The sequence below is a fragment of the Elephantulus edwardii genome, unplaced genomic scaffold (genome assembly GCF_000299155.1).
Source record: "Elephantulus edwardii isolate Elephantulus edwardi_28Jun2011 unplaced genomic scaffold, EleEdw1.0 scaffold00003, whole genome shotgun sequence".
In the NCBI taxonomy this organism is placed as follows: domain Eukaryota; kingdom Metazoa; phylum Chordata; class Mammalia; order Macroscelidea; family Macroscelididae; genus Elephantulus; species Elephantulus edwardii.
The window spans coordinates 28,203,341-28,218,301 of record NW_006399753.1 but is presented as its reverse complement, the minus strand read 5'-3'; the positions used below and the strand labels follow the sequence as shown (position 1 = coordinate 28,218,301).

The following is a 14,961-nucleotide window of genomic DNA, read 5'->3' as shown; positions in this document are numbered from 1 at the left end:
GGAGGGTGGAGAAAACAGTGCAACAATGAATGAATGAAAACCTAAAATCTCTGTAAATGTTCACTAAAACTAATAAAATTTAATCATAATTTTAAAAAAAAAGCGGTCAGTTTTGCTACTGGTGAATGTTAATTATTTAAGAAGCTCGAGGTGACATTTTCACCACTTTAGTTTAAACTTTAAATGTTGACTTTGTACATTACTCCCACAAATCCTTATATGTTTTCAAAAGAATATATTCAGCCACAGAAAAATCTATTTTTTCTTTAACTTCTAGTAATTCTATTCTTTTATGACACTAGGAAGGAAATGTATAAATCCAAGGAAAACTGTGCTCATTTTTTATATCTAAAAAATAGATTCTGAAAACCAACCATGAATACTGGAAAATAAAGGAGAAAATAGTTCACAAAGTAAACAATTTGGGAACTATTTCAATTGTTAACATCCTTCAATGATTGTTTAATGATTATATGTATGCGTATTGCAAAATCATCTTACCTATGAAAGGATACAAAAACTGTAGAACTGAGAGGAGGAGAAAGCCTGGAAAACCAAAGGTTTTATTGACCAACGACTGGTAAGTGTCTGTTCCAGAGAGGGCCCCTCCTTTAATCAATAAAATAAGGGAAAAGTCTGTGACAAAAACAAGAAATTTTCAAATATAAGATTATACTTAATGTAAAAGTTTTATTTATTTTACATTGAGAAAGTAGGTAAATTTTAAGAATTCTTAAGTTTAAGAAGATTTATAAAATTTTAAGAAGAATGCTAATGCTATTGTAATAATACACGATTCCTTCTTTTCCTAAAGCAGTACTGTTTCCAGTTACATTTTGGTTTTCTATCTAGAAGAAAATATACTTAACCTTGTTTGTATGATGAACTGGATGGAAAAATTTAACAGTTGAAGAGTCAAAGGCATAGTGTTTCATTTTTATTTCCGAATTTATCATACAGGAAGCTCTGGTGTCTTCATGGTAAGAAATTGTGCTGCTAAACCAAAGGCAAGTTCAAATCCACCAGCTTCTCCATGGGAGAAAGACACAAAATCTCTTCCCATTTGAATTACATCTTCTGAAAAACCTTTTGGAGAATCCGCTATCAGTTGGTTTCAACTCGACAGCACATAAGAGCAACAAAAACTTATCATACAATGTTTATCTGGATGTAGTTCAATTTTTAAATGAATAGAATGTTAATAAGAAACTATTTTATAGATAGCCAATGTATGAAAGCCAAGAATGAAGAGGCATACTTGTTTTACAAATATATAATCAGAGATTTGTTTTATAACAAAGTAAAATAGTAACAATTTTATCCATAAAATCAGCATTCAGAAGATTAGAAGACATATTGCTTTGGTCAAGTCCACTGTTAAGGACTTCTCCAAAATACTGAAGAGCAATGACATCAGTTTGAAGACCAAGGTGTGCCTGATTCAGGTGTCTTTTCAATCACTTGCTATACATCTGAGAATCGGACAACAAGCAAAGATGATAGAAGAATTCATGGCTATGTGTTGTGATGTTGGAGAAGAACAATGGCTATCTCATAGACTGGCAAAAGAATGGATATGGATAGGTCTTGGAAAAAAGTACACCCAGAGTTTTCCTTGGAGGTCAGAATGGTGAAGCTTCATCTCTCACACTTTGGAAAGGTTGCTAGGAGAGGCAATTCCTTAAAAAGGGATGTAATGTTTGAAAAGAGGGAGGTTCTGGAAAAGAGAGGAATATCCTCAACAAAGTGGACTGATATGGTGACTGCAGCAATGGGCTCAAATGTATCAGAACTGATGATGGAACAGGCTAGGACAGGATCCAAGTCTGTTCATAGAGTCCTTATGAGTTTTAGTCAACTGGACGACATGATTTTTAAAAAAGCTCTGGTGGTTTGGTCCATAGCGAGTTGTACTACTACCCAGAAGCTTTCCTGTATCCGGTGGTTGAATTCACCAGTGACCCTGGGAGGAAAAGCTCATCTCTTTCTTTTAAGAGTTACAGCCTCAGAAACCTGAGAGACTGTGGTTAGGAGTTGGAATCAACTTGAAAACAGTGAGGAATTTTTTGTTTGTTTATTTGTTTACAGTTAAGAAAGGACTCTGGTTTTGAAATTTGCACTTTGGGGGTGAATTTGAAGTTACAAACATTACATTTTTTTGTCTCTTTAACTCAGTGTATGTTTTTTAGAAACCTAGTGAAAATAACTGTAGTTGTATTACAAGATACACAACTAGGTATAGGTATGATTATTACTTTTTTAAAAATCTTATATTTTCATCAGAAGTGATTTCTTTTTTCTTTAAATACTTTGTAAATGCATTCAAATACAAAGAAGAAAACAGAAATGATTGCAATGTGATTTCTACCTTGATTCATTTGCATATCAGGCAAACTTCTTTCAGTAAGTTCATCAATGCACACTTGTAAACATAATTTATATTTTCTTCATCAGAAATATATTTTGGTACTCACCCTTACCCTTTCCCTCAGCTATCCACCCTAGTGCTCTGTGACAACATTTTCTCTAGGGGTTCCTCCTTCCTTTTTAGTCATTTATATACATTTTTCCACTATTTTTTCCCCCGCACTCTCTCAAAACCCTGAATCCTTGAAATTTTTCTTACTCTTTAAAATGCCCTACTATGATTTTCATTCTCTAAAACAGTGATCCAACAAAATGTGGAGATAACAGAACAATATCATTAAGCTTACATGCAAGTACAATCTTGCTGAAGATTATTAAAAAACAACTAGACAAAACAACTTTGAGATGTCATCTCACCCCAGTAAGGAAAGCAAAATTTTAACAGAACAGCAAACATCAAATGCTAGTGAGATTGTGGAGAAACTGGAACCCCTATTCACTGTTGGTGAGAATGTAAAATGGTGCAACCACTACGAAAGGCTGTATGGCACTTTCTCAAAGAGTTGGAAATAGAAATACCATTTGACTCAGCAATTCCACTACTGAGAATTTACCCTAAAGAAACCATAACCACCACCCAAGCAGATATATGCACACCCATGTTCATTGCAGCTTTTTTCCCAATAGCAAAGAGCTAGAAACAACCCAAGTGCCCATCAACAAATGAATAGATATAGAAGCTCTGGTATATCCACACAATAAAATACTATGAAACATTGAAAAACAAAGAACTCATGAAATATATAAAATGGGTGACCCTGGAGGACATTATGCTGAGTGAAATATTTTAATCACAAAAGGACAAATATGGCAAAGGGCCACTGCTGTAAAACAGGACTGACATTGGGATTGAGGGAAGACAGAGAAGGAGGAGATGAATGATGTAAACTGCATTGAAACAGATGAGGGAGACAACTGTTTAAAAGGTATATATGATTGGGTATTATTGTCATGATAGGAGTCCAGAATGAAGGCTGCACAGAGGAGTGGACTTGGGGGGATTGCATAACAATGAACGTGTTTTTCTTTTACTTTTCAAGGAGAAGAGTAAATTGGGGGGAGGAGGTGGGCAGAGAGAAAAGTGGAACAATGAATGACTGGAAACTCTAAGTCTCTGTAAACTTTCATTAAAATTAATTTTTAAAAAGAGGAGGAAACCCCCCCCAAACAAACCTAGAACTGCCAGAAGTTCAGGCTGGATTTAAGAGAAGCTGTGGTACAAGGGATATAATTGAGTATGTAAAATGGATTTGGGCTGAAAGCACAGATTTATTAGAAGGATGTTTATTTGTGTTTTATTCACTATGTAAAGACTTTTGACTGTGTGGATCATGAAAAACTATGACCGACATTGAGAAGAATAGGAGTCCCAGGACACTTGACTGTACTCATGTGATACATGTACTTAGAGCATATGAACAAAGCAAGGGAACACTGCATGGTTTAAAATAAAGAAAATTGTGAGTCAGGGATGTATCCTTTCTCCACTTCTATTTAGTCTATACACTCAGTAAATCATTAGATAAACTGGACTCTATGAAAGAGAGTGTGGTGTGACGATAGAAGGAAGACTCATCATTAACCTGCATTATGCAGAGGGGCTACATTTTGAGGCAGAAAGGTGTTATATTTGGAGACAGATAAATGACAATGATCATGATAATGGCTGCAAAATCATTAGCTAATAATTTCATACAACTTTGTGTTATCCTTCTTTGAAAACGTTTTACATATATTAGCTCCTTTAATCCGCACAACAGCTTTTGGTAGATACTATACCCGTTCAATGTTGTGTTGCTATGTGCCGTCGAGTCACTTGCGACTCATAGCGACCCTATGTACAACAGCCCTAAACTCTGCTCTATCCTGTGCCAATCACACTGTCTCTGACACTGAGCTGTGGTGCTGGAGAAGAGTATTGAGAATACCATGGACTTCTAGGAAAACAAACAGATTTGTCCTGGAAAGGGTTAAACCGGGTGGCTCCTTGGAGGTAAGGATTCTGAGGCTCCGTCTAACCTAATTCTGAGGCTAACCCATTCCATAGATAAGAAAAATGAGGCACAGAAAATCAAGTCATTTTCTCAAGTCCATGCATTTAATAGTGTTGGTCAATGTTACAAATCTTAGTAGTCTGGCCCTAGAATCTTTGCACTTAAACATAACCCCAAATCTGTTTCCAGTAAATAGTAACTGTTGGGCAAGTCCCTTAAGCCTATTAAAGGCTGTTTCCTTTCCTGTAAAAAAAGAACACTGGAAACTCTCAAGGAATTGAAAAGATCATATATGCTGACCGCTTTATGGTCAGTACCTAGTAATCCCTTAGGAAACAGTAATGATTGTCATTAGATGAGATTCTAAATCTGCCTCTGCAAACCCAACTCTGTCTCTCTTCATTTAACACCATCAAACCTACATTTTAGCCAGAATGAATCACTCACACTTTTCTCCTTTGCCTGTCTATATTTCTGTCTGCTCAGAGTAACCTTCTATTTTCTTTGCTAACTTACAATTTTTCATAAACACCCAACAGAAGTGTCTCTATCTCTTCAGATCATACCCACCCTTTGAAGTTGGAGGAATATTTTATCCCTGTTATTACTCACATGTTTTTATTATGCTAAATGTATAATGCATTCGAATGATGTGAAATCTTTAATTTTTTTTTGTTTGAGTATTTTCCTATTTGACAAATAAGCTTTATAAGGACAGGGATCATATTCATGGCTACATTGTCAGCAGTTGAGGTGACTGGCACATTACTAGAGAGCTATTGTACACATGCTTGCTGTGAATCATAGTAGATTCGATGGTATACAGTGCTGTTGTATAAATTAATGATCAATACAACAGAGTTGTTAAATACATACATATATAATTTTAATTTAGCATGATTCAATTATAAAGTAAATACATCATTTAATGTTCTGCAAACAAAGAGGAAATAATAAATTCTACTTCTTTTATTTGAAACTAAGAAAAGCCACACAGAATTCAGTAATGCCTTGAAGGATGATTGGAATGTTTTACTAGGTAGAGAAGACAAAGAATGTTAGGCAGGGAGAAATCAATGGCAAGGTAGCATGGATGCGTGTTCACAATATCGGGGTTAGAATAGTTCAGAATAACGCAGGCACATGACCCACACGATGAAAGATTGGTGATAGCAAAGGAAAAAAAGAACCTGGAGGTGAAAAGAAGAACACACACTATGAACAAACTATGGAGAGTTTTGGATACAATCTTTATTTTCTCTTGTCATTGTAGTTATCTTAGAATATTTTAATTGGTGGAGTGACTGGTGATCAAAGGGAAGTTTTCTAAAGAGAACTCCTACAGCACTACAGAAGACCAATCAGAAAGTGGAGACATGCTCGTTGTTGTTATGTGCCATTGAGTTTGACTCATAGCTAACTCACCAGTGGATTTTTAGAGGCTATAAGTTGCACATGAGAAGATGTGTATCTTTCTCCCACAGAGCACTCATGGATTTGAACCTCGCATTTCTGGGCTGGCATCATAACTCTCATGGTTTTCTTATTGTTCAAAGAAGAAAACCAGTGAGGACTTGAGTAACAGAAAAGAGGTAACGGATTTGATAGGTGTTTTGAAAGTGTCTGTTTTGGATTAGAATGTTAAGAATTTTAGGAAGTTCAAATTGTATTGCTTAAAGTTAGCAATTTGATAGGAATATAGTTGCTACTCACTATAAATGCTTTCATTGCTAGTAAAATACAGGCCACCAGAGAAAGATTGAGCAATCACTTCCCATAAAATTCATAGCACTGGAACTCATTGACAAGTCAGTTAATAGCTGGCTCAAACTCAAGGCAATGAGAGGGAGGGATAGTCTCCTTAAACATTTTAATTTCTCTTTAGATATAATCATATAGAAAACTGAAAATGATCCACTAAAATCTATATAATTTAGCAAACAACAAATGTAAGCAAGATTGTGGAGAGATTGGAACTTATTCACTGCTGGTGGAAACATAAAAATGGTACATCTACTATGGAAGGTGGTCTGGCACTTTCTCAAAAAGTTCAAAATAGAGATACCATTTGACCCAGCAATTCCACTAATGGGAATATACCCTCAAGAAACCAGAGCCACAACTCAAGCAGATTTATTCACACCCGTGTTTATTGCTGTGTTGTTCACAATAGCAAAGAGATAGAAGCAACCCATGTGACCACCAACAAACAAATAGATAGAAAAACTATGGTACATTCCCACAATGGAATATTGAAATACAGTGAACTTGTAAAATATTACACAACATGAGGGAGACTTAAGGACATTATGTTGAGTGAAATATCTCAGTCGCAAAAGGAGAAATAACACAGCTGTTCTAAAATAGAGCAGACATAGGGAGGTTGGGAAGAGAATGGGAAAAGAGTAGATAGATAATGAACACAGCAATAGAACAGATAAGGAGAAGAACTGTCTGAGAGGACTACGTGATTTGGCGTTTTATGTATGACAAAAATCTGGAACAAGGGGTGCATTGTGGAGTGGGTTGGGGTGGGGTAAGAAAATACAACAATGAATAAAATAAAATTTTAAAAATCTATATAATTTAGTGTACAAAATGTTTCCTGATTATTACAAATAGAATAGTCAATAGAAATTAATCTAGGACTTTCATTCATAGGGTTGTTATGAGTAGCCTATGACTTGAGAGCACTTAACAACAACAAGCAATTGACATATTAAAGCATATTAAAATATAATCCTTTAAGTATTTATTTTCACCAATATTTTATACAAAAGCAAAAGAGGACTTAGAATAATTACACTTTGAATGAACATATAGCTAATCAGAGATCTTAAAAAGAAAAATTAACAATCCTAGAAACAATCCCCTGTTTATACTCCCAATTTTTAGACAAAAATTATACTTAACTTTTAGAGGGGGTAAAATGTGCAACAATGAATTAATTAAAACCTAACTTTTCAGTAAACTTTTGTTAAAATCAAAATTAAAATAAAAATTTTATTTAAAAAGGTTATACTTGTAGGTTTATTTTTTTCCTCCTAAAAAGTCTAAGGAAAAAATGTATACGTGTGTGTATTTGCCTTTGCCTGATTGCCCTTTATTAACAAAATAAAATTAATCCGTATCATGAAGCTAAATTATTACAACTTTCTACTTACTCTGGGAAATTATATATATTTATATATGTGTGTTTGTGTGTGTGTGAATATATAAGAATATAATGTCACTGCTGTGTGTGTATAAATAGCACAGTCAACATTGCAGGTTTATATAGCATATAGTTTAAAAAGCTTTAAACATTACAGATTACTTATTATACATTTTGGTTTAGTAAATTGTTCACTATCTCCAGCCAATGATTTCTTAGATGATATATATGATTTAATTTTTTTTCTATCTACTAGTTTACAACATGCCTCAATATTTACATTGCACTGAAATAAGCCATGGTATTACAGCCTGGAGGAAATGAATTGTTTGACAGTGCTGATTGATTGGGAAACAGGAAGTTTAAAATGATAAGAACAAACGCTTGAATGAGATGGTTTAGTGTGATATAAATACAACTTTTAAACACTAGCAACTACAAATTAGGAGCTAAGAAGCTCCTTAGGTTTGAAGAATTTGCAAGGGAACAAAAAAGGAGGGTCAGAGGCCAAAGGCCCTGTGATTCTGAATATGGTATCTACTATGTGTTTTACTAAGGCGTTCTGATGGTGTGCTGTGTTACATCATACACTACTGAGAAGTCATTGGTTTGATTCCACCAGCTCTTCCACATTGGGATGGTGGGAAATCTTCTTACTTAAAGATTTACAAGCCTCAGCAATTTGATGGAAGGTCACCATGAGTTGGAATTTACTCCATGTTGTTGTGTTTGGTTTTGTTTTATAAGGTTTACTATGAAGCTCTGATGATGTCCTGGCTAAGAAACAAGCTGTTAACTGAAAGGTCAGTGGTTTAAACTCACTCCACAGGAGAAAGATGTGTCTGCATGCTCCTGAAAAGACTATGGTCTTGGAAATTCTGTTACCCTTGCTGAGTCAGAATAGACTCAAAGGCAAAGGGGTTATATGTGCTACAGTCTCTCAGTTTGAGGAAACAGACAAGTTTCAGGTCTTCTAAGCCAGAGATTTTATGAAGAATAGAGTCCTAGATCAGAGTCCTTCAAAACATAGAGGAAACAGTATGGAATTTATTGATGAAATGCTCTCTGGAGAAAGGGAGTGAAAGGGCAGGGCTGGACAAACAGTTTAGCAGTGACAACGTCTTGAGTTGGAGATTAGCTTCCAGCAGTCCACCTGTGGAGCCCTGGAGCTCAATCCGCACCACACATTGTGCCCTCTTCAAGGCAAGGAGACTGGCATCTGAATTCTTGTCAGTGAGTCATTGTCTGAAGGTTGTGGGGGAAAGGGCTGAAGGTCATAACTTCATAGGGAAAACTCTCTTGAGGTTCAGTCCAAGTCTAGAAAGGGAGGCAGTTGATGCATTTTGCACTGGCTAGGGTAAGAACATTTAGACAGACTCACACACACCCAGTCACTATAACGTAGCCAATTATAATTACTGGATCTTCACAAGAATCCCAAGGTATAGGAAAGGTCCCAGGTGTCAGGAGGTGATATGCTGGGACAACAGTGCAGTAATGAGAGCAAAGAGAAGAGGAAATGATTGTGGGCTGTAAAATCTGCATTTAGATGGGAGAGTGGAGAAATACTGAGGTAAATGAGCATGCGGCCTGAAGAAGTGGAAACACAAGGGAGGACCCAATATGGAAGCATCTCACCATTGCACTGATGGCTTAGGCAGTGGGTATGGAAGGAGAGGTGCAGAGGGAATGATAAGCCCTGCTGGCCAGGGCTTTCAGTTTTCAGTTCCACCTGCTAGAAAGCATTGCTTGGAAATGTTGTTCATGTGCGTTCACCAGCTGCTGATAGTTTTGGTGGGAAAGGAAACCATGCAACCTATACTTTGAAGCATGATCTTTGCCTTAACCCCAACTTTAAACTTTAAAATGACTCTTCCAGCTTTATGCATAAATTGAAAAAAGCACATGAAAGGGATTTAACATCTTTTACTTTTTCTAATCTGTTCAGAGGATTAGCAAGAAGAGTAAATCTCCTCAGACATAAATGTCTACATTCTTCGGAATTCTTTGATGCACTTCTTAATGAGTTGGAAATTCAACTGGAGTGTGTGTGTGTGTGTGTGTGTGTGTGTGTGTGTGTAAAACAATCACATTTTCAATTGCAGGAATAAGCTAAGATATAGTGTTTTACCTGTAACATATGAAACCCAGAATAAAAGCAATATTCCGAGAGGAAAGCCAGCTTCTTTCATTGAATAAGGCAATCCTGGAAAATAGAAATTGCCCCATATCTTATATTAATAAGTGATATAGAAATAAAAAACACTTATCTCAAACTGCTGTATATTTTAAGTAAATTTACATATGCCATAATCATAAGAGTACATATGATAGTACTATAGCCAAATGCTGAGCATATTAATACTTATTTCAGCATAAAATGTTATTGAGAGAGGAAGTTTTTTAGATGATAGGGTAAGTAGAAAGTAGAGAATGAAAAACATAATAAATAATTTTCAGTTCAATGTAATCAGAGATAAGCCCTAAAATAAGCCTAAACGAACAGCTCAAAGCCTTACTCTTTGTTAGCTGACAAGATAGAGAGAATAAGTAGGAGCAGAAGGACTTTGGGCAAAAATGAAATGCTGAATCTGGAGTCAAATTGAGGCAGTCACATAGGCAAAAGGTGGAAAAATGAAAAGGCACAAGCGTTTTTTAGAATAGAGAGATAGATAAAATTATATTGTGAGATACTTCTTTAGGGATTAGAAAATTTTAGAGTATAAACAATAATATATTTAAGATAAAATGTTTGAAATCTTTCTATCCAGGGTTTTTAGTCTCTGAAAAGAACTCTTTAAAAGAAAATCCTGCATATCACAATTAAAACATACACTGAAATTCTGGTGACATCAATTAGCCTACGGTGTTGGCATTAGAAATTAATTTTGTAATTCTGATAAATAAAGTCATTAGCCACTTCCCTAGTCCTTCTAGGCTGACTTTTAATCCCGTTTTTGCTCTTACTTGCTTCCATTTTACCTCAGGTACCTCCTATGTATAAGTTTTTAGCAAGGAATTAAAAAAAAGCCTTTCTATGGAAACATGTAAAATCAGGCAGCACATTAATTTATGAAAGTTAAGAAAAGTATCTTAGTCCAAAAAAAAAGTTAATTATCAGAAAGTGATGACTATGACCAAAATGACTAGCTATAATAAAAAGCAGCATTTTTTAGTATTGCTGTTTGTAAGCTTTATTTTGTCTTCTTCCTTTTATGAATACGAACCTTTCCAATTAGCAAAAGGATACTGAATGTTAAAAAAGAAACTGCTGTTAGGACTATAATGCGCTACATTTTAAATTTCCCCTCCCCAGTTTTTACCTTCTTCTATTAAATTAGGGAGCTTTGGTGGCCTAGTAGATAAAGTTAGTGCTTCAGCCCCAAATGCCTGTGGTTGGAACCCAACAGCTGTTCCGTGGAAGAAAGATCTCCTCCCAGGTTATTTACAGCCCCAGAAACCCTGCTGGAGGGTCAACTATGTATGAGTTGTTCTAACTCTATGGCACATAACAACAATCTATTAAATCGGGGAAAGTAAGACAACGGTTTGTTTCTTTTCTTGCTGAATGACTTTGTTAAAAATTTTACATACAGTTTTAAGGAACAGATTTTTATTCATTGATGAAATAATATTTAAAATTAATATATCAAAATAAGTTTCTATTTTAAATTTAACACTGCAGAGATGGGTAAGGAAATATTGCACAGATTTTATTTTTTACAAGACTGTTTTCATATTAACTTTCAGTTCTTCCAACATTTCCAAATTTCTGGTATTTCATACTTCTCAAAGGTCAAATAATGGTGATTCAGATAATGGTAGATATTTAAGAGAGGAATAAGTAAGTAAAACTGATACTTGACCAAGTCCTCATGATGCAATGACTAAGTGCTTGGTCACAAACCGAAAGGTTGAAGTAAAAAAAAAAAAAATAAATGATTGAAATCAAATCCACTGGCGCGGGAAGGGGGGAACCAAACCAAAATAAACACCTTGCATTCTAGTCCTTTAAAGATTACAGCCTAGGAACAGAAGTACCTAGGAGGGGCCTGAGAGGGACACCTGGGCTGCATGCAAGTTAAAAAGGGGGTTCTAGGTGAAGCTAGCCAGCCAATTACTACGAACCCCACCACGCAGCCGGAGATGTGAGCTAAAAATTTAGAAATTGTCTTTGATCTCTCCTTACTCTGTTAACCCCTTTACCTCTGTGTAGAAAATCCTATGGGACAATTACACTCAGACCCATAGGATCACCTTGAGCCAACTGACTCCAGGGCCTGCTACAAAAATCAACCAACTGGGCAGTTTATGGGATGGGGTGTGAGGAGATTAGCATTTTCCCCATACAGTGAGTACCACCTTAAATTGGCACGTAAAGGACTCAAGAATAGGGTGAACTACAATCCTATCTTCTGTATAAAAAACCTAGTTGGTGTGCTTTGCCACAAATTTCATAAAACCTTTAAAATAACAAAATTGAACAAGAGGTTTTTTTCTTTAAAAAAATAACCAATGTTTGAAAAATTTAAAAAGCTAACACCAACCAACAAACACTATCAGCATAATAAACATCCGTTAAATTTGACTTTTCCATCTAAAATAAAAGCAAATCCCACTTACCAATTATGGCAGATCCTATGATGGAGTTGACAACATTAAAAACAGCAGCAGACTGACGACAAATATTCCCTTTATGGTCATGTTCAGAAACTAGAGTTTCTCTGTCATCTAGACCTCGCTGTTTCAATAGATCAAATGGTAGTTAAACATACATTCACTAGCTAACCATAATCACATAAGTATCAGAGAAATGCTCAAATGCAGGATGCTAACACGATAAATTTTTAGTAACAACAAGAAATATCAGTGACTAAAATAATTATAACAATAATGACGATAATAAAGTAGAAGAGAAACTAGTGCAAACTCCATCCATCCGAAAAAGTTGGCTACCCCAGGGTCAGGACTATTGCACAGAAATCGCAGAACACGATGACGATTGAATCTACGTGCTTCTGGGAGATTCAAAGGTTAAGGGAAAGTGTCTGCCAAGAAATCAAGTCAAATAAAGGCAAAACTTTTCCCACTACCTGAGAATTAAAGACTTTAGGATGGAGGTAACTAACAGGAAGGAGGTTGTAAGGTGGAGCTGGAAGGGGCCAGTTTTACCTGCTGCGGGATGCCGAGCAGTTGTCCCTGGTAGCCAATGGCTGCGCCCATGGTCTTGAGAGGGAAAGAAGGAGACTCTGCTGACCTGGGCAGCGCGCTCAGGGCGCCAGCCTGCTGGGGACGCAGGGCGCGCGCGGGTCTCCTGGCAAGAGAGCTGCAGGAGCGGGATCCCAGCTGGGCTCCACCCACGCGGGCCCAGCCGCCTGTGAGCACTCCCTCTGGGCTGCAGCCGCACCTGCCCAGCCCAAGGCACCTTCCTTCAGCTGCAGAGATGCAACACAAAGTTTCTCACCTCCTTTCCTCTCCTACCCACACTTCCCACTTAGTCCTTCCCCCCGACCTTTAATAATAATAATAATAATAAAAAATGTTCTCAGAAAACAAGGAAAAAGACTTGTCCTATATGAAGCTGCAAAGGACACCTTGTTCTGCCTGTATTGCAACGTTCGTTCGGATTGCGCGGAGTATGATAGCCTCATTTCAGTCCATTATCAAGTTAGCTGCTGTTTTAACAGCATCCTGAGCTCCAAGGAGCATCCTTTCTAATGTTTACACCATCTCCTCCATCCTCTCTTTCTTTCAGGTCAGAGATAACAGTGGCAGATTAAATGGAAATTGGAGAAGGGGGTGGTGGTGTCGGGGGATGGGGGGCGGGGGACGGGTGGAAACCATAAAGAAAAGAAGTAAGTGTCAAGTCTTAGCAGATTGCATTACTGAGCAAGCTTTGGGAAAATGCTTCTGGAGGATATATTCAAAGACTTAAAGAGAAGGAGGACATTGAATTGATAATGTGTTCAGTTAATGAAATTTAGATCAGTGGGGATGAAAGTGTCAGGGTATGGAAAAGGAGAATCGTCTAGAGAGGGTCTGGCTAGCAGGATTTAACACACTTTCAGCATCCTTTGCCATCCACTCAGAACCAACACATAACTGACCCTCCAGCGAGTTTTAGAGGCTGTAAATCACATGAGAGGATACTGCCATTTTTTATTGTGATTCTCCTGGTGGATTCAAATAGCCAAACAAGTTCAGCCGGTGTGTTAGCCGCATCCTCCACAGGCTACCACACTTGTTAAATTCCCCTATTTAATCACAAAGAAAGTATGTAGAAAACAGTTTCAGAGATAACGATTTTGGTAAAATGACATAAAAATTCAAATCCACTGCCACTAAATGGATTGCAGTTTTGTGAAAGGCACTGCTCATTTTCTCCCTCAGAGCTGCTGAATTGAAACTGCTAACTTCAAATGAATGGAATTAAAAACAAAAACAAAAACAACCCTGCTAACTTTTCAGTTAGGAACTGAATAAATTATGAATGAGGCCATCAAGGATCCTTAAAATGATCTCAGTACATTGTTGTTATTGGGTGTCATCGAGTTGACTATATGGCCACCCTATGACAACAGACAGACTCTGTCCCACACCAGCTTCAAAATCTCTCATATTACAGAGTCATTGAGACAGTCACTGTGTCAACTTATCTTGTTGAAGGTCTTCTTCTCTCTTTCTCTGACCTTCCACCTGCCCCAGCACAATTTCCTTTTCCAAGGACCTGGCCCTCTTGCACATTGACATTCTTGCCTCTAAGGAGCGCCCTGGTTGCACTTTCTCCAAGACAGATTGGTTTGTTCTTTTGGCAGTCTATGGAATAAATATTCAGTGCTCTCCTCAATATCACAATTCAAAGACAATGGTTTTCCTTTTGTCATGCTTACTCACTGTTGCACTTTCAGATGAGTAAGTTATTTAAAAGACCACTGCTTGGATCAGGTACAGTTTAGTCTCTTCACTGACATCCCTGCTCTTTAGTATTTTGGACAGGGAATGCAGCCCATCTTTTAATTTAGTGACTGCTGTTACCCTGGGTGTCGATTGTGGATCCCAGTAAAATAAAATAATTTAAAATGTCGATCTATTCTCCATCTAATATGATGTTGTTTATTGGTCCAGTGTGAGGATTTTTGTTTCCTTAATGTTGAGATGTAATTCATATTAAAGGATTAGTACATACCAAGTCCTTAATCATAGAAATTGTTTTTATAGATTTCTTTTAAGGTTAGAAAAAGTAAAGTGCATGGAAAAGGACAATTATAAACATCCATATATTCACCACAATCAAGTTAACCGATGCTGACTTTCCCCCCAAAATTTATAAAAATAAACATTCAACAGCACATTTAAAACTTTGTCCTTATCTATTTTTCTTTTGCT

The 14,961-nt window shown here is 36.7% G+C and overlaps 1 protein-coding gene across 1 annotated transcript in view; it reads right to left on the bottom strand.

Moving 5' to 3' along the window:
- SLC38A11 (solute carrier family 38, member 11) overlaps positions 1-9,775 on the bottom strand; it is a 63,482-nt gene extending 53,707 nt beyond the window's left edge. The window contains exons 1-2 of the mRNA XM_006879352.1: positions 9,707-9,775; positions 502-636 (exon numbers count right to left, since the gene is read on the bottom strand). Coding sequence (XP_006879414.1) covers positions 502-636; positions 9,707-9,767 — 196 coding nt within the window. The 5' untranslated portion in view covers positions 9,768-9,775. The remainder of the gene's footprint in view (positions 1-501; positions 637-9,706) is intronic.
- Between the last annotated feature and the right edge of the window lie 5,186 nt (positions 9,776-14,961).